This window comes from Electrophorus electricus, chromosome 4, assembly GCF_041902795.1.
Source record: "Electrophorus electricus isolate QZ-2024a chromosome 4, ASM4190279v1, whole genome shotgun sequence".
In the NCBI taxonomy this organism is placed as follows: Eukaryota; Metazoa; Chordata; class Actinopteri; order Gymnotiformes; family Gymnotidae; genus Electrophorus; species Electrophorus electricus.
Genome location: NC_137500.1, coordinates 17,082,138 through 17,105,383, shown reverse-complemented (window position 1 = coordinate 17,105,383; position 23,246 = coordinate 17,082,138). Strand labels below are relative to the sequence as shown.

At 36.9% G+C, this 23,246-nt stretch overlaps 1 protein-coding gene across 23 annotated transcripts in view; it reads left to right on the top strand.

Moving 5' to 3' along the window:
* cacna1c (calcium channel, voltage-dependent, L type, alpha 1C subunit) overlaps nucleotides 1-23,246 on the top strand; it is a 185,268-nt gene that overhangs the window by 151,233 nt on the left and 10,789 nt on the right. For 9 of the 23 annotated variants that reach the window (XM_081712714.1, XM_081712708.1, XM_081712718.1 and 6 more), the window contains 23 exons: nucleotides 22-151; nucleotides 249-308; nucleotides 476-582; nucleotides 1,489-1,576; nucleotides 1,684-1,791; nucleotides 1,916-1,968; nucleotides 2,119-2,265; nucleotides 3,008-3,209; nucleotides 4,015-4,173; nucleotides 4,401-4,511; nucleotides 7,336-7,419; nucleotides 8,167-8,250; nucleotides 11,005-11,052; nucleotides 12,147-12,284; nucleotides 12,414-12,479; nucleotides 12,600-12,691; nucleotides 12,830-12,986; nucleotides 13,201-13,328; nucleotides 16,808-16,904; nucleotides 17,012-17,348; nucleotides 17,873-18,000; nucleotides 18,141-18,281; nucleotides 21,964-22,304. In XM_081712714.1, the coding sequence (XP_081568840.1) occupies nucleotides 22-151; nucleotides 249-308; nucleotides 476-582; nucleotides 1,489-1,576; nucleotides 1,684-1,791; nucleotides 1,916-1,968; nucleotides 2,119-2,265; nucleotides 3,008-3,209; nucleotides 4,015-4,173; nucleotides 4,401-4,511; nucleotides 7,336-7,419; nucleotides 8,167-8,250; nucleotides 11,005-11,052; nucleotides 12,147-12,284; nucleotides 12,414-12,479; nucleotides 12,600-12,691; nucleotides 12,830-12,986; nucleotides 13,201-13,328; nucleotides 16,808-16,904; nucleotides 17,012-17,348; nucleotides 17,873-18,000; nucleotides 18,141-18,281; nucleotides 21,964-22,304 (3,006 nt within the window). The remainder of the gene's footprint in view (nucleotides 1-21; nucleotides 152-248; nucleotides 309-475; nucleotides 583-1,488; nucleotides 1,577-1,683; nucleotides 1,792-1,915; nucleotides 1,969-2,118; nucleotides 2,266-3,007; nucleotides 3,210-4,014; nucleotides 4,174-4,400; nucleotides 4,512-7,335; nucleotides 7,420-8,166; nucleotides 8,251-11,004; nucleotides 11,053-12,146; nucleotides 12,285-12,413; nucleotides 12,480-12,599; nucleotides 12,692-12,829; nucleotides 12,987-13,200; nucleotides 13,329-16,807; nucleotides 16,905-17,011; nucleotides 17,349-17,872; nucleotides 18,001-18,140; nucleotides 18,282-21,963; nucleotides 22,305-23,246) is intronic. The other 14 variants (XM_081712723.1, XM_081712721.1, XM_081712716.1 and 11 more) reach the window with 9 other exon arrangements.

Below are 23,246 nucleotides of genomic sequence, written 5' to 3'. Positions count from 1 at the left end.
CGCTTTCTTTTTCTGTCATAGGTTTCGGGTTTTGTGTCATAAGATTGTGAACCACAATATCTTCACCAATCTCATCCTCTTCTTCATTCTGCTGAGCAGCGTCTCTCTGGCTGCAGAGGACCCAGTGAAGAGTGACTCATTCAGAAATCAGGTACAGATCTTCTTACAGGTTCATGCACAGACATGGTGTAGCTCTGTCACATATGGCATAGAGTTTTTTATATGGGTATATCTGTTTCTGCTTGCAGATTCTAGGCTATGCAGATCATGTGTTTACAGGTCTCTTTACAATAGAGATCATATTAAAGGTAAAATGTGTGATTTGTTTACTTACCTTACCAAGATTATCATCAGTTATCATTTCTCTCACTTTCATTATTGCTTAAACTCTCTTTACATTTTTTGTGCATTATTCCTTGCTAGATGCATTGTTACCTTTCATACCTTTACTAATTCCTGTTTCTCATATATGCAGATGACAGCATATGGAGCATTCCTCCATAAGGGTTCTTTCTGTCGTAACTACTTTAACATTCTGGATCTGGTGGTGGTCAGTGTTTCTCTCATCTCCTCAGGGATTCAGTGAGTACAGGGCAAATCACGTAGACCCAATGGTGTATTTTCCAAATCCAGCAAAATGTGTGAGTTCATAAACCTGAACAATGCATGGTGTGTAGCTCACAGTACTATAATGGGTAGTTGTAGTACTATGCAGATTCAATTGTCATTGCAGGGGCCAAATCGAAAATTATAGGCCACATCAAACCTCTAGGCCTGTGTGTTTAACATATATGATGTAAATGAATATCCATGCAGTTTATGAATGTTTAATACATTTTGCAATTTGTTTTTTTTAGCACCTGGCTACGTTCTCTACATCTTATTTTTGTTTAAGTGTGTCTTAAACATGATTTTATTAAAAACAATAATAATGTGATTACAGACAGCATTGACAGAGTCAATCTCTGTATTTAAGGTTGTGTTAACAACATATAAAGAAACCTGTCACGGAACGCTCGCCTCCCCCGAGTCAGGTGGTTGGGCCCACCATGTACAGTGGGAGGGCTGTTTGTGTGTAAACACACCTGCACCTCGTCTGTCTAAATTTATATAAACCCGTGGCAAAGAGTGCAAGGTGTTGTCGACGTAACGTGGAGATGTGACAGTCAGTGTTCATTGTATTAGTGTTCACCGTACGTGTTTAATGTTAATCGTTTCTTGTTTGTATTAAGCCTGAGTGATTCTTGTGAGTGCTGTTAGTGTTTCATGTTAAATGTAAATAAATGTTCGTCCCAGTCGGTGGAGTCTGTGTGTCCAACCTCTCGCCCTGCGGCACTCGGGCCACCGCACATTACAAAACCACTACATAATCATTCAGATCCAGAGTATATAGCGCCATATACTCTCAGCACATTGTGTAAGTTCTCATTTGTGTTTCACTGGAACTGTTAGAGTGAGCTCTGCTCCACTCAATTCTGTGCCCCGCAGGTCGAGTGCCATTAATGTAGTAAAGATTTTGAGAGTTCTTAGAGTCCTCAGACCCTTGAGGGCCATCAACAGGGCCAAGGGCCTCAAAGTGAGTCAGTCTCTTCCTCTTTCTCTCACTAAGAGACCTCTATCAGTATTGCTGTGCATGACACATCCTCAACAAACTGCTGAGTATGTGTTTATTTAAATCTACAGCATGTGGTGCAGTGTGTGTTTGTGGCAATCCGCACCATTGGGAACATTGTCATCGTTACCACTCTGCTGCAGTTCATGTTTGCTTGTATTGGAGTACAGCTCTTTAAGGTGCAAACACACACATATAACTTAAATTAATTTTAAATAATAATTGTATTATTATTAGGAATGGAAAATACACTTCACAAAAGGTTTGGTCAAGGTTCCTGATATTCTCACTTCTGTTTTCCAGGGCAAATTCTCTTACTGCACAGACTCTTCCAAACAGACGGAAGCAGAATGCAAGTAGGCACTGGCAGTTTGCCTTCACCATGGAAATACTAATAAGATTCTGAACTGCATAGAGAAAAACTTTATTTTCACATACAACTTTGCAATATAAAAAACTTTGGTATTGGGTGAATGCTGTTTCGTTCCTGTGTGTGTGTTTTACAGGGGGACTTATATCCTGTATAAAGATGGTAATGTTGGCAAACCAGAGAGAGCTCTGCGTATCTGGGAGAACAGTGACTTCAACTTCGATGATGTTTTGCAAGGCATGATGGCCTTGTTTGCTGTATCCACTTTTGAGGGATGGCCAGGGTATGTCAATCTCAGACAGACAGACAGACACACACACACACACACCCCAACCATTATTACTTTGCCTTATTGTACACAGGAAAGTACACATTAGTTTTACCTTGTTCTCAAATGTGCAGAACGGGTGTGATTTGACTGATTTAGTGGTTTTGCTGCACATCAGTAGTTACCTACAGTGGTCTTAGTGGGTACATATTTGCTTTGTACTCTACAATAACTGCAGGCTTATCAGGCATCAGTGGAATAATCTTTTTTAATTTCAGATGCAAGAATGTTTATTATGTGATCATGATTTTATCAAGAATCTAGGTGAGGGACTATGCAAGAGAATTTTACAGGCATGTACAGAACAAAGTTTTAAGAGAACAAAACAAAGATTTAACAATATAAGGATTAGTAATTATATAAATGTCCACATTTAGTGAGAACACTGCAGTTCATAGGGTAAGTATGCTCTGTGGTACATCAGCTCACAATGAACTCTGGTGTGAACTCTGGTGGATGGGAGCCTTTTATGATGAAAAAGATCTGCATTTTCCAAGATCTTATGTTTTAGTTCATGATAACTGGGTTTACGACATAGTATAATGAGTGAGCATCAGTAAGCTGTTAATGAAGCAGATTTTTACAATTTAATTTATATTTACAATTACATTTGTCAGTTCACAGTTGTGAATTCTAACTCTTCCAATGAGCATTGGGTAGTATAAAGGTAGTTTTAACATTCTTTCTTGACTTGCAGGCTCCTATACAAAGCCATAGACTCCCATGCTGAAGATGTAGGACCCATCTACAACTACCGTGTGGTCATCTCCATCTTCTTCATCATCTACATCATTATCATCGCCTTCTTCATGATGAACATCTTCGTAGGTTTTGTCATTGTCACGTTCCAGGAGCAGGGCGAGCAGGAGTATAAGAACTGCGAGTTGGACAAGAACCAGGTACAGAACAAGAACAGGACGGCTTAAAAATGTGTGTGGCTTCGTGGTTGCAATTTTAATTCAACAGCTATTTTTATAGAGATAATTACCAGGAGACCATGGTTCACTTTCGGCAATTTATTTAGGGCTGTATGTATATAAATACAAGACCATCTGCTCCTACTCAAAATCCTAATATTAAGGATTACAGGAAAAACTTGGAAACTAGTATTACCATAATGTAATGTCATTTTTTTTTGTTGATTTGAACTACTTGAGGACAAATGTGTACACCAAATATGTTTATTTTATTTATGTAATATACTCAAGTGCAAATTAAACATTTTTCCAGCTCTAGACCAGTGTTTTAATGATGAGTATTAATTTTGAAAGGAATACTCAATTTGGTTTTAGTCTTTTCTTTAAAACTATGATGAGTTTTATTTATATGTTAGTCATTTGTTTTACATTAGCTAGTGACATTTGCTAAACGGACATGAGTTAATATTAGTTTTGTACAATGGATGCATGCATTAAATTGAAGAAAGCAGAAAGCCATTTTGTGATCTGTGGCATGTAGATGTCTACTAATAGTACATATTATTTTATGCATTTATTTTCTGTCAAGGGAAATTAAAGAGACATACTGCCATAGTTATGTTTTTGAGAAGCTACTCATCAATGTTGCTGTTTAGTTTAAGTCATGAAATGAAGAGTTGTCAGCACATATTTCTCTTCAAAATTTGTTGATAAAATTCAATTGTGTTTGCCTGCTTGTCTGACTTTCTGCATGTACAACTGTTTATGTGTTATGTCCATGGTACAGCGGCAGTGTGTGGAGTATGCACTAAAGGCACGACCACTACGCAGGTACATTCCCAAAAACCCATACCAGTATAAGGTATGGTACGTGGTCAACTCCACCTACTTTGAATACCTGATGTTTACCCTAATCCTACTCAACACCATCTGCTTGGCAATGCAGGTAAGAATACACAACTATGGATGAATAAAACATTGGTTAGATTCCTGGATAGGTGGATGGATGGATGAGTGTTTTAAATAGACTGGGCTAACTGATTTTTGATGTTCAATGACTTTGCTAAGTAATGATTGAGTGCTTTATTTTTATTGTTATTGGGATAAATGAGACAGACTGCATGGCTGTAAACATAGTCAGTATGTTTGAGTATCTCTTGTATCTTTCTACAGCACCATGGTCAGTCCACGTCCTTCAACAATGCCATGAACATCCTCAACATGCTTTTCACTGGTCTGTTTACTGTGGAGATGATCCTCAAACTCATTGCCTTCAAGCCCAGGGTATGGTCTGCTCCCTAAATTTAAACCAGTGCTACAGGGCTCCATTCCTGTATATATAATTAGAACAGATCTTCTTTTTGGGTGAACTGCTAAAACCTTTAGAATGTTCTATAGAATTACATAGAAATAGCTACCATAGCAAAAGTTCACAATTTCATAAAAAGTTTATTTCACTGTAATAGTGATTCCCTGTTGAAAAGCACATCGTAGGTCAGAACCAATTTTCATTTGTGTCCTGAAAATTAAACATGTATTCCATTGTCTTTCTTTACATAGCAAACCATACTGGGAGAGATGTCTTACATACAGTCTGGTTATTTTTTCAAGTTGCTCATATATATATATATATATATATATATATATATATATATATATATATATATATATATATATATATATATATATATATATATATGAGCATTTAAAAATATATATTGCAGCCCCATTCTTTTTGATTCAATTATTGAATCTCCAGTAAAAAAAAAAATTATGTCATACAACACAGCAAAATCTATACACTATACTGGTGACTATGTCCAGAAATTGAATGTTTCAGACTGAAATGGAGACATCTGTCTTGGGTTGGTTGCAGCCAGTGTTTAGCCTAGTCTGAATAGTCTGAAACATTGTTCCAGTTTGTAAAATCAGTTCACTAGTCTTTTTCTACTTTGTAAAAGTGTATGTAATCAAAATGTTTGCTATAGAGAATCTGTGTTTTGTCTTTGCATGCATTTGCCTCAAGTGCAAAGCACACCACTGTGTTGTGTATTTTGTTTAATAACTAATATTTCAGGGTTCCTCTGGACACCAAGGTGATTTGTCATCTCTTACTGTTCTGTGGTTTATTTCTGGTTGGATTTTCCTTTACAGAGAAAGAACAGTTTTTTTTCTTTGAGATTTATTTACACTCCTCAACATTTGAAAATGACATAACAACAACACTAATTAAGACCCAGTGTGGGATTTTCCCAAAGTGTTGGATGTAGTTTTATTTAAGTGAAAATCCTCTCTCTCACACTTTCTCTCTCTCAGTCACACACTTCCACATGTTGAAATTGAACAATTTTATGTTCAGCATTTTCCTATTTTGCTCCATTAATCCAGTGTGCCCTTGACTCATCTTTGAGATATTTTATATATATATATATATATATATATATATATATATATATATATATATATATATATATATCTCAGGTACTTTTATGTTTGAGAAAACAGGCAGGAAGCAGATATGCAGTAGTCATTCAGTCTGACTAACATCAGGTGCAAGCAGCTACATCACAGGGAAGGTATTTCTGAAACAGGAAGAAGGAATCACAGAAGTAGTGAGCTATTCCATTGTGCTTATTTCCTATGGATATCGTGAGTAGTGCAAGGTTTTGCTTGATGACACTGTTGCCCACTAGAAGACCACTTAAAGCTTGGACTGACAAAGGAAAAGGGAGAGTATGTAGAAGAACTGCCAATGACTCGGCTAGTTGTATGTCAACGAAGTTGTCTGTGGCTCCAGACAACTGGTGGCTCTCTACGAGAGCATGGAACACAGCTGAGGCATCACATGTATATAGTTACTGGTATTGTGGAAAGGTTTGTATGCAACATCCGATGAGCTTTTGCCATCAAATTTTTGTGAGCTATGTGATGACTCTCTGTAGTACCAGCATAAACTGAGATTAGCTCTATGCATTTTCTCAGTAGGCGAAAGTCATGAATATCCCAGATACACTGATTCTACATCTGGTTCTGGGGTTGAAGGCCCAGAGGGTGTAGAATGAGCCTGTTTGTGCTCAATTTTCAGATGTATTGCGGTGGAAAACAGCATGCAAACAAGGCTCGTTCCATGCATACTCAGCATATGAAAAGTAAGTGCTTTCTATGCTGTGGCCTGACTTCCATCAGAGCTGTAACAGCCTCTCTTCAGAATCCTTGTCATCAACCCGGCTGTGGTCAAACACCATTTTAAACTTCTCTATGAACTGCTGGTATTCTGTGACTACAGAACCCCCTTGCATCCATACAGCTTTGGCTATGCTTGCTGTGTCAGAACCAGGTGACAAGTGAATGAAATAAAGGGACATTGCTTGAGAAATCCATTGCATTAGGTCATAGTTCTGTCAAACCTCTTAGAGAGAGTGATGTGTTATCCATTGGAAATAAACACATTCACATTTTTCATGATTTGCATCACCTGATTGGTTGAAAATAGCTGATTTCACCTGCTACCCATACTGAATGTCTACTGCTTCCTGCCTGTTTCCTCAGTCACAAAAGATTTTGCCATGACTAAAGCCACAACCAGGGCTATATATATGTCCTTTAACAGGTATGCATCATAATGATGTTTATACTTTCCTTTAATTAATAGTCAGGCAAGGCAGAGCAAGGTAATGCTGTTCTGGGAGTGACAGGTACAATATTCCGCAGGGATGATTCTAGCACCTTTTTAAAGTGTCACAGTAAACTTGAAAACTCGCAAGTTCATATGTATTTCCTGCTACAACATTTGCAGCACTTTTGTGGTATATTCTAACTGAAAGGATGTCTACATTATGGTGCATGTAAAAAATAATTGTGATATTATTTAACACATTCGTATCCATTAATTGATGACTGAGAGACTGCAGACGTTACTTTGTGGTTTTCTGAAAGAGTTTTGTGAAAAATGTTCCTCAGCTTGTGTATGATGCTGTTTTGTGTGGCTGAGACTTTTATTTTTTGCTCAAAAAACTGCCCAAGTCCAGACTGCTAGAGGAGAATGGTAGGTATGCAGTCTTGCTAATGGTTGATGCTGCCTGTCTAACTACCCCTTCGTCCTGTATAGGGTTACTTTAGTGACCCCTGGAATGTTTTTGACTTCCTCATCGTAATTGGCAGCATTATAGACGTCATTCTGAGTGAAATAAATGTAAGTACACCGATCCACAGAATGCACTCTCTATTTCTCTCTTTCTCACTCTTTCACCCTTTCCCTTACTCTATCTTTTTCTATCGCTTTTTGTCTTTTTCTTTCCATTCTCTCCATCTTTCCTTTTTACTCCTATGTGATTCCTACCTTTTCTTCGTCTATGTCCGGCTGCTGTTTTTTCTCTTCAAGTTCCACCTCTCCTGAAGGCAACATGGCCACTGGGATTTTTGATGTATAGCTAGATATGCAAGCCTCAGAACATCTGGTTGTAGAGGAACAAGAAAAGCTGGTAGTGTTTGCAGTATTACAATGTCATAGGTGATGCTCTAAAGACTCTGATTTAGAGAGAGAGAGAGAGAGAGAGAGAGAGAGCAAGAGAGAGAGAGAGAGAGAAAGAGAGAGAACACACAAACTTACTGCGACATACTTATTTTCCACTGTGACTAACAAAATGCACTTAAACTAACCAAGGGGACCAACCTGTTCTTTTCAGTGCAGTTGTGACAGTTGTCTTACTGTTGATGTTCTTTTTCCATCAGCAAGCATGACTGCCTACAGGTCCTCTCCGCCATGTCTTGGAAACAATTCTTTTTTTCCACTCCCTTCCACACCTGTCTCTTGGCATTATGATTTATCCCATGTTTTCAAGAAATCAATGTTCATATGTAACTGTTTTCTTTCTTATTTTTCTTCTCTCTCTTTTTTTTTTTACTTTCATTTATTTTCATTTCCCCCCACCCAATGCAGCATTATTTTGTCGATGCATGGAATACATTTGACGCTCTCATAGTAGTGGGTAGCGTTGTTGACATAGCTATCACAGAGGTTAACGTAAGTAGTCTATCTTTCAGCCTGCTTGCCTGCACACAGCATCTTTCTCCCCGAGAACAATAGAAATTAAGCTATTGCATTTTCCCAGGTTATCTTTGGTTTAGTTTTGTTCTTTTTATAACTTTTATCTTTTTTCCTTTTTTTTTGGTTTGGTAGCTTTTCACTATTTGAGTTGCACTTGCACCCATGAGCATGTACCACAATGTATAGCAAGAGATAAAGGAGATATATTCTGATAGTTCTGAAAATGTATTTGTAAAGAATAAAGATATGTTACTATTTATGGCATTTTGCAGACATTCTTAGAGTGACATACATGTATATCACTACATAAGCTCTGTGGGAATCGATCCCATGATCTTGGTGTTATTAGCATCGTACTCTATCTGTACCTCCAGGTGAAATATATGAGTACTTAAGAAGTAGCAACATTTATTTTCCTTGCTAATTTAGGTTGCTTTGATCTATCAAGAGACAATAGTTTTTAAAAATGAGAGGATAATTTAGATATTAGGGTTGATTGTTTTCCTTGCAAATCTTTTTTCTTTAGGTGTCCCATTATAATCGTAAACTTCTATCCTTTATGTACTGTTAATATACATTTTACTCAAAGCATTGTAGCCCTTTTGAAGTATTACGTTACTAGTAACCTTATATTACAGTATGACACAAAGAGTTTATGAAGATTTAACTATCACACATACCATAATGTATTACCAATGTTTCTTAGGAAACAAAAGTGTAGAATGCACTTCATTAAAGAGCCAGCATATTCATAATATTAATACTTTTTAGTAGACCATAATGATAGATAGATAGATAGATAGATAGATAGATAGATAGATAGATAGATAGATAGATAGATAGATAGATAGATAGATAGATAGATAGATAGATAGATAGATAGATAGATAGATAGATAGATAGATAGATAGATAGATAGATAGATAGATAGATAGATAGATAGATAGATAGATAGATAGATAGATAGACACTTGAATTGTCAGAGATATATCTCCTATTGTGCTATACAGAGACCCTCTCTGCAACGACCTAACTTTGGTTTGAGTTTTCTGCCTTTCGTCCATTTTTATTTATACTTCATTTAACCGGAAAGCATGGCCTCAGCATTATGTTTGGATTGCCATTTTGTTTTCCTTTTGAGAGAAAAAAACCTTTACACTTTTCCATGAAGCTTGATACAGTTACACTAATTAGTCCTGATATATGATGCTGTAGAAGTCTTACTGATAGTCAGCCCCGTTCTATCTGTTCATGATTAGACCAGTATAAGCCTAGTCCTTCTGCTCTCCTTTAGAAAGAGCATTGCTTTAGCCACAAAAATTAAGCACAAACCATTAAGACACTAGTTTACAGTGCCTTCTAAAAGGCCTATTCTTTTTTTTTTTTTTTATTGACTTATAGTTGGATGGTGAGAAGGACGTGTTTGCCAACTCTGTCTTGCTGATGATGCCTACATTGCATCCTTCCCTCTGAATGCCTTTACCTCTGTCTGTCAATTCTGCACTTTATCTCTTTTATCTGTATCATATTCTGTCTCTTCTCTCTTACCTATTGAGTGCTCTTGTTCACCTGAGTTTTATGCTGGATAACCCTGTTCCCTGAGTGTATACCTTGGCACTGGACTGCTTTAATTGCAGAGATGTCAATTTATTCTCTTTTTATTCTCCTGACTTGGTGCATAAAACTTCGGGACAGTCTAGAAGCACACAAATCCATGAATAAGAAATTAAAAATATCCTTTCTTCTTCTCGAACTGCATGCCAGGGAACAGGGTTAACCAATTCCCAATATTTATTGTGCAACATGAGAGAATACCTTTTATTAGCATCAGTCCTCCAAAATAAAAATGCCTGCGGGGTAAATCATGCTTCTTTGGCAATATTGCAATTGCTCATTTGGAATTCTGCAACCAAGCCAGTAGTGTTGTGCAGTGTGCAACATGCATGAACACAGTTGTCAGATCCTTTGCAGTTTTAAACAGAGAGCACTTGTTTTAGTAGCTCTTAAAACAGTCATCCTCATATTTATAGTATAAATGTTTTTAAATTATACAATAAATAAGTGACTTAAATGGCACAGTACTGATTACTGTAGTACTGCAGGGGATTTGAGTGAAGAGTACAATATATTTCTCCCCATACCATTTAGAGACTCGACATACACCCATTACTCCTCCACACACAGACACAATCATACATGTACTAAATAATCTCCTATTCACATCCTTCCCACACACATACACAACATACACATTATACAAGCTATTATCATTATATTCAGAGTAATCACCCCATGACAATAATAATGAAAGATGAAAGAGCATTTGTGCATATGTCTTTTTGTAAATATAAGTCAGTCAGTCAGTTAGTCACACATTTCTCCAGCTTGGGGTTGCAGTTTCAGGAGTGGCCAGAGGATGGTTCCCTTGCATAGGAACCATGTGCTGCAACACCTCCAGCGGGAAGAAAAACAGACATGCTATGAGGACCCCTGTACTGGACACTGCAGATACTATCACACACACATTAGTACACACAAAAAAAAAAAACTTTCAAAAGCCAACACACACACTCTCACACACCTTAATATGCTTACAAATACACAAAGTATTTCCCATCTTGTCCTACATAAGCCAGCTATTAGAAAAACAAAAACAAAAACCTTTTCAGGCAGATAAATAGTGGGAGGTCTGTGCTGCAATAGCTTTGATCTGTCTGCCTTTCTTTAAAGCCAGCTGATCCGTCCTCCTCCACCCCTTCCTCTGTGGTAAGACCAATGGTACGTCCTGATGGTAATCAATCCTCACCTTTCACTTCATGCTTTCATATATTTAACCTTCCCGTCACCACCCGTAACCTTTCTGTTTGCTGGTTTTCTTTATCATATAAAGCACATTGTAAACTTGATGTAAAAGGTGCAATATAAATCAAAGTTATTATTATTATTATTATTATTATTATTATTATTATTATTATAAAAAGTTAAATTTTTAGCCTTTTAAAAGTTGTATTTTTAAAAAACATTTTCAAAAAAGCATTCCTCATGTGGATTAGGGAAGAACACATATTTCCTCATGGGGGTGGAACTGCAGTGACGGGTTTTTCATGTTTTCCACTTATCTTTGTACCAAAAAGCTTAATGGTGGAGGAGGTAATTTATTGTAGATTATTTTTTTGTTATATTTGTTTTAAATACTCTTTACATCAATAGCAATCAATAAATCAAATGCTCTGACAATAAAAAAAGGAAAAAATAATTATCTGTAGTAGCCACAGGACTGTAAAAAACCCATTCACTCATTTCATTCGGACCGAACATAATGAATTGATGGCCTACTTGCCTGTCTTCCTACCTACTATTTTGCACACAAAAGACAAGAGAAGGTGTTGATTGTGGTTGTAGTTGAAAATAACAGCAGGGCAAGCGAAAAGATCCTACTCCAGATTAGAATTACTCTGTATTTGCATATCTATAATATAAACCAAGTAAGGAACTTATACCATGTCCAGTTCAGTGTTAATGTATGAATAATAAATCACAAAGCAGCTTTACAAATGTTAAAGTCCAAGCCGCCAGTGAGCAAGCCAAGGGCGAATAATGAATTATGTTCATTCATAACATTTTTATTTTTCATACCACAAAAACACCATTATTGTGTGAATTATGCAGTCCTTTTCCCGATTAACATAATAATACATTTGTTTTGTGTATGTTTGTGTGTTTCTGTGTTGTGTGTGTGTGCATGCACTTGTGTGTGTGCATGGGTGGACCTCTCTGTCTGTTGTTTTGTGATGCACATATGGTTTGTCTGTGTGCATGTGTGTTTGTGCTATGCATCTGTGCTGTTGGGTGTCACCATAACACGCTAAAAGGGGCAACAGAACACTGAAGATAATGCCCGGATCTCCATCACGTTCTTCCGACTCTTTCGAGTGATGAGACTGGTGAAGCTGCTATCTCGTGGAGAAGGAATTCGGACCCTGTTGTGGACCTTCATCAAATCCTTCCAAGTGAGGAGTGGCTAAAAACACCATGTATAACATTCTAAAGGACATGACTTTATATGGCAAATTTTCAGAAAAACAGACTAAGTAGCAAGCACAATTTGACTTCCCTGATCAGTCTATTTCTCTATACAGGCTCTTCCATATGTAGCATTGCTTATTGTAATGCTCTTTTTCATCTACGCTGTTATTGGAATGCAGGTAACTCAGTATTTTCTGGCTATGTCTCCTGTTTACAGAGTTCCTGTGTATTTCTAGTCCTTATTTTGTGCCTAGCCAGTTTGGTAACGTCATTTTATTTTTGTGTGTATCACTCTGTAGGTGTTTGGTAAAATAGCACTGAGAGACAACAGTCAGATCAACCGAAACAACAACTTTCAGACCTTCCCACAAGCTGTTCTCCTGCTCTTCAGGTCAGCTATTCTCAATCTCTCTCTCTTTCTCCCCCCTCTCTGACTGCACCACTCTAGTGGGCACAGATATGTCTTATCCCAAGACACTAGGCCTGTTCCAGTGTAACCCAGTATTGCTTCTTCCTTGTTCATGTTCAGGTGTGCGACAGGAGAGGCATGGCAGGAGATTATGCTAGCCTGCTCCCCTCACCACCCTTGTGAGAAGGGCTCTGATGAGAGTCCTACCACTGAGGATTGTGGCAGTTACTTTGCTATCATCTACTTTGTCAGTTTCTACATGCTTTGTGCCTTTCTAGTAAGTACCTGATTCTTAGAGTCTTACTGAAATTATTCAGTGTCCTACTGTCACAACTACCCAGCAATAAGTGCATTACGCCATAACTTAATCTAAATGTCAATTTATGTAAGACAACCTCAGGTCTCTCTGGATGTGGAATATTATTTGGTTTCAAAATGTGGAATATTATTTAGTTTCAGAAATGCTTTTAATGAGGCCTCCCAATTGACAGATTATCAACCTGTTTGTGGCTGTCATTATGGACAACTTTGACTATCTGACACGTGATTGGTCAATCCTGGGGCCACATCATCTGGATGAGTTCAAGAGGATATGGGCAGAGTACGACCCTGAGGCCAAGTCAGTCATTTTCTGTTCTCTTGTTAATCATATTCACAGTTTGTTAATGTACTTTAAAATGTGGTTTAATCAGTATTACTTGCATTACCTGCACATAGTACTTGGCCCTTGCAACGTTATTGGAATGCACCCAGTGGATCAGTAAAATAAATCAGGAAGAGAGGGCATAGATTTGCTCACCAAATGGCTCATTTAATCAAGTTATTCTTGGGTTATACATTAAAACATAGGAGATGAGTGATTTCATATACCCTGTAGAGCCCAAACACATCACAGAGATTTTCTGACAGTAAGTAAAATAAAAGGGAATGTCATCTGAAAATAATGTAGAAATCTATGTACATCACTGTTCTGATTTTTTTTTAAATGCTGTAAGTATTGCTATTCATGAGATGCTTTTGCTTAGACATGATTTTTTTTACTTTGATATATTCTTGAGATGGTAAAAAGCTTACTGATTTGATGTTACTGCTGATGCTCATATCTGAATTATTATGCCAGGTCCTCTGACTGCCAAATATAATACCTCTGTCTGTTCTTTGGTTGTAGAAAATGTCGTTCATCCAAATGCATTTTTTCCTAGGAACTGACACAGAATTCATAGAACTAGATAAATCTGCATGTCATCTGTATAGCTATGAGTTTTTGCTGTTTTATGAGACTTGGTCTAGTGGAAGCATTGAACAGGAATTGAATCATAGCAATTGAACAGGAGAAGTCAAAAAATGGATCCTTGAGAGACACCCCAAGACAAGACTGCTCATTTAGATTTTTATGATTTTTATATGATTAGATTTTTAAATGCTAATAGCAGTAAATTAGCCACCTTCTAAGTATGATATAAACCAAACCAACCAAGGACTTAACCAGTTTCCCAGTCTGTCTTATAGGATGGTATGGTTGATAAAATCACCAAGATCAGGAATCACCAACAGAAATGTTACCAGCGTCAGTGTTCAAATGTCATTTAAGATGTTTACAAGGGCAGTCTCAGAACTATGATGTGGCTGGAAACCTGATTGGAAGTCATGAGAACAGTTTTCATGTAAGAATTTGGTGAACTCATTGTAGACAACATTCTCACCTATCGTTCTTATAAATGGAAGAGCTATATAATTATTATAGTTATATAATTATATATAATAATTACAGTTATATAATTCTTTAAGATTGACCAAATTAAAATTCACTCTTTTATGAGAGGCAGTTTTTTAGTTTTTGTGTAGCAGTGGCAATCCGTGTCAAGACTACATGTGGATGATTTTAGATGATGTACTGCTTGCTCAAGGGTTTTCTGGTCAATGGGAATAAATCAATACAAAATATTAACCTTCATATTCTTATTCATGATTTCATATCTATTTTTCAGCAAAGTAGTGGTAATGGCCTGTTTGATTTTTTTATTTATTCCCAAAGAATACAAGTTCATTACATTGTTTACCAGACAGGGCTTCAGGGACTACTTCTTACATAAACAACTGAGGTAGCTACAGTGTACACTATAACAGATACACTGTCTGTTAAGTGAGGTTTGTTTTTATATTTTAAAAAAAGGTTTAGGAGATTTAAAGATGCATAATACTTTTTTAAGAAGAAAATTTGATCATAAGTATGGCTGATGGATGAGAGTAAGGACTCACTAATGATTTTGTGGCATTTGGGTCATTGCTGTCAGTAAACTTTTGAAAAAGGAATGGTGTTTGCTACTTCCACTAGTGAACAGTCCAAAATCCAAATTTTATTTGCTTACTGTTAGTTCTATTTCTGTCCCAACATTGTCTGATGGATTGTGATTAATGCATTTTGATTGTTTTGACTAAGTTAGTTAAAAAGGAAACAATGCATTATCAGCTCAGTGGTATAGGTACTTGACTACTAATCAGAAGATTGCTGGTTCAAGCCCTAACCCTACTAAATTGCCACTGTTGGGGCCCCTGAGCAAGACCCTTAATCCTCAAATTATACTCAGTTATAATTGTAAGTTGCTTTGTATAAAAGTGTCTGTTAAATGAAGTAATGCATACAGTAACAAAAAATGGTGGAACAGCTCACTATACCACCCATCTTTAATAATTACCTTGTGTTTTTGCAAATTCAATGAGATTAATAACCCTTGCTTCACCTCTTACTGATCTATAGTTTAGGACAGCCATAGTGTCAGCTAAGGGAACTTTAATCCAATAACATTTTCAAGGGAAAGGGAGATGAGCAGTTCTGTTTTGAAACAGATCTGTAATTCACCTTGAGGCATAGGGCCAAAATCCTAAACACAGCTTCTTTAAGATACTTAACTCCTAGACGGAACCATAAAAAGTTAAAATAAATAGGAATTTAGAATTCTGCTGTAGGGATATGAACACCTCAATAAATTGTTAAGATCAGTCAAAATTGTTAAGATTAACTGGGACACCATTCTGATTAGCAGGGAAATACATCTTTATTAAAATAAATTAATGAATATGTTAATGCAGTCTAAACTCAAAAAGGTTGCAAATTTTGTAACATGATTATTTCTCGTCTACCCCAAAATTAGGAATACCCACGCATGTCTCTATCAGCACAAACAAAATGGGTTTGATTGATCAAAATTGTGTCATAGCAAAAGTGTGGAAAGTGAATTAAGACAAGCATACAATAAAAGATAAGACAAACAGGAAAATAAAATGAAACTGAAGTTTGTTCTAATCTTAGCAACAGGTTATTGATTTATCTTAGATTCTTATTGCAGAAACTTTACTAATCCTTCTTCCAAATACACTGCAAAACCCAGGCCAAAAACCTTGAAAAAACTGTACAAAAATTGTACAAAGAAGAAAAATCTAACTGAACTGAACTAAAAGAACTAAATCAACTCTCTAAAATACTAAAACTGACTGCCCCAAGCCATTTAATTTTCAAGCATTAAAAGGTAGGACGCTTATGTTCTTTGTTGTAACAGTAGGGGAGACATCCTAAATATGTGAACAAAATAAAATAATCAGACATTTCTTGAATAGTTTTGTATCTCATATCTGTGGTGCATTATAATAGATCTAGACCAAACAGGTCTAGATCAAAAATAACTTTTAATGTTGGTTCACCATTGACACTGCAGTTTAGTCCACAAGTAGGATAAATCCCTGTCTGGAAACCCTGCCCTTTGAAGTATGGTTTTTGTACCCATTTCCCTCCTATACCATTGAAGTGGTAGGGGCTAGCGGGCATCAATTTGCACATCAGTCCCAGCCTCCCTCCTACATCCTATTGGTGGTGTCAAATAATGCTTATTTATGTTCTTAATTTAATGTCTGTGTGTTTTGTGAGCACTACACTTGTTTAATATCTTTTACCTGAGATTTCAAACTTTTATCTCACATTTAGCTAATTCCTATGGATTCATAGGGTCAAAGACCAGAATAAATAACAGGTTTGCCTTTTCCTATGCAAAACCTTGCCTAAAGTACAGAGTCACTGATAGACCTGCTGTGTGTTGACCATAGAGGAAGGATAAAGCATCTGGATGTGGTGACATTACTGAGGAGGATTCAGCCACCACTGGGCTTTGGCAAACTCTGTCCCCATCGAGTAGCTTGCAAGGTATAAATATTACACTCAGACACATGCACACATGTATACAAGTAAACATTCACAACATCAGTGACCAACTTACTTATACATGCACGTTTGTGACTTCCCTGTCTCAGCGCCTGGTGTCCATGAACATGCCTCTGAACAGCGATGGCACCGTAATGTTCAATGCTACTCTGTTTGCCCTAGTGCGAACCGCCCTCCGCATTAAAACCGAAGGTAAAATAAGACATCTCTCATACACTGTCAAAATTATCTATTATTTGACTTACAAAGTAAAAATTGTTCAGTATTCTAATAAATTATTGTGTGTGTGTGTGTGTGTGTGTATGTTTGTGATACTACTCCAAGGTAACTTGGAGCAGGCAAATGAAGAACTGAGGGCCATAGTAAAGAAAATCTGGAAGAGGACCAGTATGAAATTGCTCGACCAGGTTGTACCCCCAGCTGGAGGTCAGTAATGAGTCTGGCCAGTTGTTTTTGTGATATCACGGGCGAAAACATTTTGAGTAAAATAGCTAACATTCCAGGAATAACAACAAAAAATTACATGTCTGGCCATAAAATGGAGCTTAATGCACCAGTAATGCTTCAAAAAATTTAATGACGCACTAAAGGATGGCCATCTGAACCCTGACATATCCAGTGGTGGCTTCATGTTTTTCAAATAGGAATCCTGCAGGAATGTTCTAGCTTCACCAATTTGTTTATGGTGTAAAGCCTTAATTCACACAGTAAAATATGACAGAGACATTGGTTCAGTGTGATTCATTGGTGTTAATTGTAAAAAAAAAAAAATTAAAAAAAAAAAAATTGAATGGAACAACAAACAAAAATGGGCACAGAAAAGCAAATAAACAGGAAAATAAAAGAACACTGGCAAATATAAGAACAGAATATAATCTTTTCCTGAACACATGACTGAGAATATAGTTTTGCTTATTGGACTTTGTATTCAAATTGGTTTCTGCCTCCAGATGATGAGGTGACAGTGGGAAAGTTCTATGCCACATTCCTTATCCAGGAATACTTCAGGAAGTTCAAGAAGCGGAAGGAGCAGGGCTTGGTGGCTAAAGTGCCTCCAAAGACTGCTCTTTCTTTGCAGGTGGGTTATGCAACATGTATACATAAATACTCAAACCCATACATACCATGTGGTCTTTGTGTGTGTACAGTACCTACAGTTTCTGCTTAAAACTCCATTACCCAAACTCGCACTGAAGTCTAAATGTGTTTGCTGAGCAGGCAGGCCTGCGTACACTGCATGACATGGGTCCAGAGATTAGGAGGGCAATATCTGGGGACCTAACCGTGGAGGAGGAGCTGGAGAAGGCCATGAAGGAGACGGTGTGTGCAGCATCTGAAGATGATATCTTCAGGGTAAAGGTCTGATACTTTGTCCTCTTTTCCTCCTCTCAGCTCAGACCATCGCTTCTGTTGCTGGAGCATGCTGACCAAGTGGATTTGCACTGCACTTGCCCTTCACATACAGATTAGGCCTTTTTCACTGAGTTTGATCAGTTGTTAATAAAAGTTTTAATCAAACAATTTGAAGACTTTGAGATCAGAGATACATGCTTTATCACATGTACCAGGAAAGTATTATTAGATGTGTTATTGGGAATGACAATGGAATTGGCACTAGATTTTTTGTAAAGTCATCTGCATAATAATGATAAGATAAAATAAGACTGCAGGGTATTCACAGTAAGCAGGGTAAAGAAAGTATTGTACCTATTGAATATTTGTATTTTCAGCCCTGAATGTAAAGTGTCAGTGCGTTAGGAGCAGCTTGGGGGAAGAGGGGGGCTGGGTGGGTGAGACAGGCTGGATTGTTTGCTGTCATAAGTCTTTAGCAGCATTGAGGGTGTGTGTGGTCATGGGAGGAAGGAGTGTAATGGAGGCCACAGTGCTGTTCCTCTGTCTATTAGTGTGTGTCATGATGGCCCTGAATCTTTTGCCTGATGGGAGGGGGACAAATAGTCTGTGACCTGAGTCCTTGATAATGGTGTTAGCCCTCTTATGTAGGTGGCGATCTTAAAATGTGTATAGATTTGAGAGCTTCGTCTAACTATCCAGGCCAGGTCCCTTCAGTTTTCTGCAGTGCAGTTGCTGCAACACACAGTGAAGCAGTACCAGAGAATGCTCTTTATTGTGCCAGAAAGACCTGAGAGGGGAGCTTGATGAATTGTATCCTGAAATATATGTTGGGGTGCTCCAGATGTGTCAGGGCTATGTGAAGCACATTCGAGATTGCATCCTCCTTTGATCTGTTTCCCGAGTAGGCAAACTGGTGACTGTCCAGATCAGTGGAGATGTTGGCCTTCATGTGAGATAAGACAAACTTTTCAACAGACATCATAATAATTGGTGTTAGGGCAACTAGGCAATAGCCATTGAGATACCTTACTGCTTCGTTCTTGTGCACAGGAACAATAGTAGTGGATTTGAGGCATGTTGGGACTCCAGTCCACTACAGGCTGCAATGACAGGTTAAAGATGTTAGTGAATACCCCTGCTACTTGATTAGCACATGATTTCAGTGTATCAACCCCTGTAATACCAGTAGAAGATAGACAGAAGAGCAGGACGTTGTGATTAATGGTATCAAAAAGCCTAACAGGAACAGCCAAAGTCAAGCAGGAACAGGAGATTTAGATGTCTAGCATCAGCGGATAGCAAAAGGTAATTTACAACTTTAAGGAAGGCAGGTTCAGTAGTGTAATGTGTGTGAAATCGAGACTGAAAAGGCTCATAGAGACTATCAGTGAGGGAATATCTAAGTTGCATGGCTACCACTTTTTCCATAACTTTAGATCTGAAGGTGAGGTCTATAGTTACTAAGAGAAGTGGGAGCAATCCTGTATTTCTTTGAAATAGGTAGAATAGCTGCAATCTTGAGGCCAGAAGGAACAGATCCAGAAGAATAAAACTTAAAAACATAAAAATATATAAAATAGTTTATCTGGGTTCAGTGATATAAAAGTCATATATATATATATATATATATATATATATATATATATATATATATATATATATATAATCAAACTATACTATAAGTTTATTTGAGATTCAGCATATCCATCACACACAGTGAAAATGTTCATAGTCAGCACCCAGCAACTGCTACTGCTTGCTGGGTTCTGTGGCATCTGGGTTCTGTGTAAATGTAGAAATTATATATATATATATATATATATATATATATATATATATATATGTGTGTGTGTGTGTGTGTGTGTGTGTGTGTGTGTGTGTGTGTGTGTGTGTGTGTGTGTGTGTGTGTGTGATATAAATGTATAAAGGAATTCCTTCCTTTATTATTTGCTTTCACAACATATCTGCCAGTATATTACAGTACATTTTAGTTACATAATATAATAGCTAAATATACTACAATAAAATTGCTGAATGATATGTTGTAAATATGGCTCTGCTATCATTGATGATAAGAAAGAAGAGTTAGATTTAGTGTAAAAATAATCATCCTTCTGAGCTGGGATTTATAGATGTACATGTTCAGGTAAATGCAAAAAATGTTGTAACTGTAATTTCTTGAATTATATATGCAAGGCTTTTGTATGAAGATGTAAGATGGGATTTCTTTCATTTTTCAGATTTGCAAAATATGATTGTCATATTTTACTTTCATTCCTTCATATCAGTTTATGCAAGAGTGCATCTCAATTCTTTGTTTATTTAGGTTATTTTGTTAAATATAGTGCTGAGCTCACTGTGAGCCTAACTACAACAATGTCATTTCTGGTTATTCACTGTCTATAACCCACATCTCATTTCATTTGTTACCTTGAGCTTACATTCCAAATGAGCAACCCTTTATTACTCTAGTAGTTACTTAGCTGTTTGGAATCTAGATTAATTTGGGCAGCCAGTTTTTATCATGTGGTTATTTGAATGCAAATATATGCATTTATGCAAATATTGAATTTCTATGGTACAAATGGAATGATAGTAAAAAACCTTTCTGTAGAAAACCTGAACATTTTCTCACTTCAGTTCAGTTGTATTGTTGAATGAAAAAATTCCAGTTGTGATTCATTTGTCTGAACACAAATACTAAGTCAGCCAACAAAAAATGAGCTTATATATAATACTGTGCAAAGGTCTAAGGCACCAAAGAAACTACTGGTTAAAGCTACTACAGGGCACTTTAATTATTTCCTTAAACAAAGGAAGTGGAACCATAGATAATTCCTCCAAGCTTTACATGCTTTTTTCATTATCCAAGTGATATACATCATTTAGCAGATACTCATATCTAAAGCAACTTACATATATACATATATATATATATATATATATATATATATACACACGTCTGTGTGCTCTTGGAGAATCAAACCCATGAGTACTGTGTTGGTCAGACTTTGTGCTACCTTCCTTACCAGATGAGCTGCAGGATACAGAACATCAGCAAGCTTAAGTGAGGACTGTTCGGCCCTGGTTTTTCTGTGTAATTTTGATGTCTACGAACCTGTTATTGCGAAAGATCTGAACTGAAACTTTTTAATGAAAATCTCTAATCAGCATTTTATTGTGAATTGCAGAATCTTCTGATAGTTCAGCAGCCAAAGGTTTGCACATGGAGTACTGAGATGCATAAACTGCATAAACTGAAATAAATTAACGTAAAAAACAATAAATATAAATGTACAAACCTTCAAAATAATGGAAGAAATTGTGTGTGTGTGTGTATATATATATATATATATATATATATATATATATATATATATATATATATATATATATACATACACAGTTTTTTTTAAACAATCTGATAAATTACAATTGATATTTTCCCTTCATAAGCTGATGGATATCTACATGTTACAATTTCCAGTATAGGATGTGTATGTTTATCAATATGCTGGTGTTGGTATGAAATACAATAATGCACAGTATTAGTTTAAATGTTTTCAAACATTAAATATTACATAAAATGGAAGCAGAACGTTGCTATGTGAAGCTAAAATTGCAATTCTTGTTGAATGATTACATGTGCTGGTGTGTGGTGATTGATTCTGTCTATTTCTCTGTGCAGCGATCTGGAGGTCTATTTGGAAACCACGTAAATTATTACCATCAGAGTGATGGCCGTGCCTCCTTTCCACAATCCTTTACAACTCAGCGGCCACTGCACATCAGCAAGTCAGGCAGCCCTGGAGAGGGAGAGTCCCCGTCGCATGAGAAACTTGTGGACTCCACCTTCACCCCAAGCAGCTATTCCTCCTCAGGTTCCAATGCCAACATCAACAATGCCAACAATACCGCCATTGGACACTGCTACCCGAGCCCCTCCATCAGCACTGTAGATGGGCACACCAGACCTCTGCTCACACCTGTACTGCTGCCTCACTCCTCATGGTGCTTCCCTAACAAGAGGTATGGAGAGGAGGACAGAAGACAAAAATCAATACCACCACACCATGGGGGAGTCACAGTCCCTGCATACATACAGACTGTGAGTCCCCCATGGTATTTTGTGTAAATCAGGGACTTTTTATATGTCTAGACATAATCATCAGAATACATTTTGAGTAAGCTTAGATGTTAGTTTACACATGTTAATAAGGGGAGATAGTTGTACCTAGCCTGTGTTGACTTCTAGGTCATGTGTATCAAGTGGCTCCTAGTTTTATCTTTTTACTCCCCACATTTTCATATATGGGCGGAGTAAATATCCTATCTTATTGGTAGATAGTTTCTGGTAGAACTATGCACAGGACTATGCAACAAATTCCCCTCTAGAAACATACCAAAATACCCTGAAAGCTGCCAAAAAATACAAATAAAATAAAAAAGTTTAGCAAAAATCAAGTGAGACCAATCAGATGAGGAATAATGAGTCAAAAAATACCTTTATAAAGAACACCTTTTGAAAGTATAACTAATTAATCTTAAAACAACAAAACTAGACAAATCTCTATCAAATAAAGTCTAATGTATTTTATTAGAAATAAATTGTATTGAATATACACTTAAAATTGCTACATTTTTGTTAATTGTTAAATTAACATTTGTCGAGCAGTTCATGTTGTTGTCTAATTTTCTCCCAAGTTTTCTAGTACTCCTTAACTTGGACTTATGTAGCACATTGTGGTCTAGCACCAGTATTATATAGCAGTAGGAGCACACATATATCTCTGCACAGAAATATAACAAATTGCTAAAAATGCATAGAGTGTGGGGATGGGACGTAGCTCTAGCATGGTGTGTCTAAGTGTAGCTGACAAGCATAGCTATTGCAGCTTATCTAAAATGGACTACCCAAAGGTGGCACAGATATAATGACTTTGAATCATCATCAGCCCTCCAAACCACTGT